This window comes from Ascaphus truei, chromosome 19 (assembly GCF_040206685.1).
Source record: "Ascaphus truei isolate aAscTru1 chromosome 19, aAscTru1.hap1, whole genome shotgun sequence".
Classification (NCBI taxonomy): Eukaryota; Metazoa; Chordata; class Amphibia; order Anura; family Ascaphidae; genus Ascaphus; species Ascaphus truei.
In genome coordinates this window covers 40,780,925-40,785,632 of record NC_134501.1, presented here as the reverse complement: position 1 = coordinate 40,785,632, position 4,708 = coordinate 40,780,925, and the positions used below count along the sequence as shown (strand labels likewise).

The 4,708-nt window shown below is 50.7% G+C and overlaps 1 protein-coding gene across 1 annotated transcript in view; it reads right to left on the bottom strand.

The window, feature by feature from the left end:
* Positions 1-291: 291 nt before the first annotated feature.
* The window catches only part of CHD9 (chromodomain helicase DNA binding protein 9), a 197,196-nt gene continuing 192,779 nt past the window's right edge, over positions 292-4,708 (bottom strand). The window contains 3 exon segments of the mRNA XM_075577155.1: positions 292-1,547; positions 3,815-3,919; positions 4,207-4,335. Coding sequence (XP_075433270.1) covers positions 681-1,547; positions 3,815-3,919; positions 4,207-4,335 — 1,101 coding nt within the window. The 3' untranslated portion in view covers positions 292-680.

The window sequence follows — 4,708 nt, the reverse complement described above, 5'->3', positions numbered from 1 at the left end:
GTTTATTTGCTATACGTGTGTGTGTGTATGTACGTACGTATGTGTATATATACATGCATATATACATACATAGGATACACAGTCATTTTGATTTTTAACCCCTGCTGTACCTGTGCAGCATGTTATGCGGTGCGGAAGCCTCCTCTGTGAAGCTTAATAGACAAGACGACGGGGACAGTTTCACGACATTCGTTATCTGCCCAAATTATTGCTGAGTTCCGTCAAGGATACGCGCGAGGGAGACGGCAAAAACGACAGGCGGAAATGAAAACCACGATATGCGGAAGAGTATTCTGTGTTTCACTGCAAATATATTATTTATATACAGCTCTTAAAGAGCACATTTTTACTTTTTTTGTTTTATTTTCCTCGTTTTTTCCATAAAATTACCCCCCCCTTCTCACCGACCCCGAACATAATTATAATGCCTTTTTGCTGACATTTGTACAGCGCGGTGTGTGTCGTTTTGTTGATATTACAGTTCGGAAACTGGGGAGGATATTACATGCAAAACGTTTTCCTGAACGTCGTTTGCATTTCCGAAACAAATACTGAAATGTTCGCTCGGGACGAAGATGCTTGATGAACCCGGAACACGGATATTTACAATTCAAATAATTAAAAGGTAGGGGGGAGTTCAAAAGGAGTTCGGAGATACGTAAGTGCAGGGTCGTGGCGGCTCAGTCGTCGTCGGAAGAGTCGGGGTCTTCGGAGGACGAAGCGCTGTTGGATCCAGAGGAAGGGTCCACCTTCTCGGAACCATCGTCTGTGCTGTTCTCATTGTGGGAGCTCAGCTCCGTCCCGGCGCACTGGGCCCGTTCGGGGGCGGGAACAGCCTCTGTGGTGGCGTTCGTGGGCTGCGTTGGGGCCCTGTCGTTACTAGTGTTCTGTACATCGTAAAAGTTGGAATGGGGCACAGCTTGGATGTGGAGATTAAGGCTTGGAGTGAGAAGCATCCCTGGGTAGAGTATGTTGGGTAACAGCAGCGGGTTGCGCGCCAAGTTGTTTGCGCTTAGCGTTGCTCCTTTGGATGTGGAAGGGGAGCTGGCGTTCTCTCTGGGTTTGTCAACACTGGGAGAGGAGGTCCTTTCTTTAGTCATGTCGGCTTCTTTGGGGTCCCTGGCAGCGCTTCCCTTTTGCCGGTCAGTGCTGGGTTCTGAAGGCTTGCTTAGAATGCTCGCCATACCCAGCAAGTTGGGTAACCCAGCCATGCCGGAGAGGAGCATGGGAAACATGGCCGCCATGTTCTTCGCGTCTCCCCCGACTGCCGAGAGGCCGGCGGGCATGCCAATTAACCCGGCTGTCAGCTGCAATGACTGCAAGCTCTGCAGGTTCTGCTGCAGGGCTTGGTAGCTAGAAAGATCCAAACCCGGGATCAGGCCGTTGGAGAGGAGTTGGTTCACGCTCACGGAGTTGGCGGAGGATGCGGTTGCCGATGCCGTTGCCTTTGCAGTCTCACTTTTGGGCCTCCTCCCTCGCCTGCTTACTTCCTCTCGTACCACAGGCCCTGTGAGGATGCGGTCGTACATGGTCTCGGGAAGAAAACCCTGCAAAAAGGAAACGAAAATACTTGCGTCTGACTGCGTGTTTCTGTGTCTGAATTCTTTTGTATATTCATGAGCGAGCGCCAGTGTGTTCTGGAGCGCGTGACAGTGTGTTCCGGAGCACACGCCTGCGTTCCGGAACGCGCGCATGTGGTTCAAGGCACACACCTGTGGTTCCAGAGCACGCGCACGTGTAATGACCCAAAGTGGGAGGCTGTGTGTGTGTGTTCGAGATGTTGGGTGTGTGTGTGGGGGGGAGATTTTGGGTGTGTGAGACGTTGGGTGTGTGTGTGGGAGATGTTGGGTGTGTGTGGGAGATGTTGGGTGTGTGTGTGTGTGTGAGAGATGTTGGGTGTGTGTGTGTGTGTGTGTGTGAGATGTTGGGTGTGTGTGTGTGTGTGTGTGTGTGTGTGAGATGTTGGGTGTGTGTGTGTGTGTGTGTGTGTGTGTGAGAGATGTTGGGTGTGTGTGTGAGAGATGTTGGGTGTGTGTGTGAGAGAGATGTTGGGTGTGTGTGTGAGATGTTTGGTGTGTGTGGGTGTGATGTTGGGTGTGTGTGATGTTTGGTGTGTGAGATGTTGGGTGTGTGTGTGAGAGAGATGTTTGGTGTGTGTGGGTGTGATGTTGGGTGTGTGTGAGATGTTGGGTGTGTGTGAGTTGTTGGGTGTGTGTGAGATGTTGGGTTTGTGTGTGTGAGATGTTGGGTGTGTGTGAGATGTTGGGTTTGTGTGAGATGTTGGGTTTGTGTGAGATGTTGGGTTTGTGTGAGATGTTGGGTATGTGTGTGAGATGTGTGTGTGTGTGAGATGTTGGGTGTGTGAGATGTTGGGTGTGTGTGAGATGTTGTGTGTGTGTGTGAGATGTTGGGTGTGTGTGTGAGATGTTGGGTGTGTGTGTGTGTGTGTGAGATGTTGTGTGTGTGTGTGAGATGTTGGGTGTGTGTGAAATGCTGGGTGTGTGTGGGAGATGTTGGGTGTGTGTGTGTGAGATGTTGGGGGTGTGAATGTGAGATGTTGGGGGTGTGTGTGTGAGATGTTGGGTGTGTGTGTGTGAGATGTTGGGGGTGTGTGTGTGGGAGATGTTGGGTGTGTGTGTGTGGGAGATGTTGGGTGTGTGTGTGTGGGAGATGTTGGGTGTGTGTGTATGTGTGAGAGATGTTGGGTTTGTGTGTGTGTGGGAGATGTTGGGTGTGTGTGTGAGAGAGATGTTGGGTGTGTGTGTGAGTGAGATGTGTGTGTGTGTGAGATGTTGGGTGTGTGTGTGTGAGATGTTGGGGGTGTATGTGTGAGATGTTGGGGGTGTGTGTGTGAGATGTTGGGTGTGGGAGATGTTGGGTGTGTGTGGGAGATGTTGGGTGTGTGTGTGTGTGTGTGTGTGGGAGATGTTGGATATGTGTGTGTGTGAGAGAGATGTGTGTGTGTGGGAGATGTTGGGTGCGTGTGAGAGAGATGTTGGGTGTGTGTGTGTGAGATGTTGGGTGTGTGTGTGAGATGTTGGGGGGGTGTGTGTGAGATGTTGGGAGTGTGTGTGTGAGATGTTGGGGGTGTATGTGTGAGATGTTGGGGGTGTATGTGTGAGATGTTGGGGGTGTATGTGTGAGATGTTGGGGGTGTATGTGTGAGATGTTGGGGGTGTATGTGCGAGATGTTGGGGGTGTATGTGTGAGATGTTGGGGGTGTGTGTGAGATGTTGGGGGTGTGTGTGTGAGATGTTGGGTGTGTGTGTGAGATGTTGGGTGTGTGTGAGATGTTGGGGGTGTATGTGTGAGATGTTTGGTGTATGTGTGAGATGTTGGGGGTGTGTGTGTGAGATGTTGGGGGTGTGTGTGTGAGATGTTGGGGGTGTATGTGTGAGATGTTGGGGGTGTGTGTGTGAGATGTTGGGTGTGTGTGGGAGATGTTGGGTGTGTGTGTGTGTGAGATGTTGGGTGTGTGTGTGAGATGTTGGGGGTGTATGTGTGAGATGTTTGGTGTATGTGTGAGATGTTGGGTGTATGTGTGAGATGTTGGGTGTATGTGTGAGATGTTGGGTGTATGTGTGAGATGTTGGGTGTCCCTCAGTGACCCCGGAGAGGCGCGCGCGCCCTAGTGTTCCCGGAGAGCCGCGCGTGTCCCAGGAGAGACACACGCGCTCCAATGTCCCCGGAAAGCTGCGTGCGCCCCAGTGTCCCCGGAGAGCGCGCACGACAGTGTTACAATAGTTAGAATGATAGCATGAATAGTTCATGTGGGTTACTCTCTTGGACTCACATAGCCAGAAATCGTACTTACAGACAGTTTGACAACATCGCCCCATTCCGGGGCCACCCCGTACTCAGGGTTTTCCTTCAGGAACCTGCACAGATCCTTCAGGGGAGGAGCGAAAGCCCCCCCCACCTAAAACACACAGAGACAACAACATTTACTTAAGGGGTCAACAGGATCTGACTTCAAACTGACCGAACCAAGCTGGCCACAACCAGGTCTCACTAACAGAATGACTAATGTCCTATGGATCTCCCTTCTCGTATCCCAGGAGAAACTGGACCGTAGGATAAGCGGGAGATCTCTTTTCTCTGGAGAACCTTACATGAAGAGGAAGGGATTGCTCCAGGTAACCTCTGGGGTCGCCGTCTCATTCCCCCCCACCCCCCCGAGTTACTCCCAGGGTAGCCGTGCGGTACCTTTCTGGCGTTCCGCCGGTTGATCAGCTGCACACGCTCTTCTCCTGTCAGGCTATTGACGTCCAGTTTATTGGGATTCCGGCAGCGGTGGCGCTTCTGCTTCGGTCTGTCCCCGTGAAGCGGCGTCCGCTGAAAATACGAGCGCAAGTTACTGCAAACGTCAGTCAACAGTGTATATGTCCAGACAGACACACAGCTAACAGTGTTATGTGCACACAGACAGACAGACACACATATAGCTAACAGTGTATATATAAACACAGACACACAGCTGTGTCTGTGTGTACATATACACTTAAATGTGTGTACATATACACTGTTAGCTGTGTTGTGTGTACATAAACAGTACACTGTTAGCTAAAAGTGTATATGTACACACAGACATTAGCTAACAGTATATGTACACAGACACACACACAGCTAATAGTGTATATACACACACAGCTAATAGTGTATATACACACACAGCTAACAATGTACACACACAGCATATGTTCACACA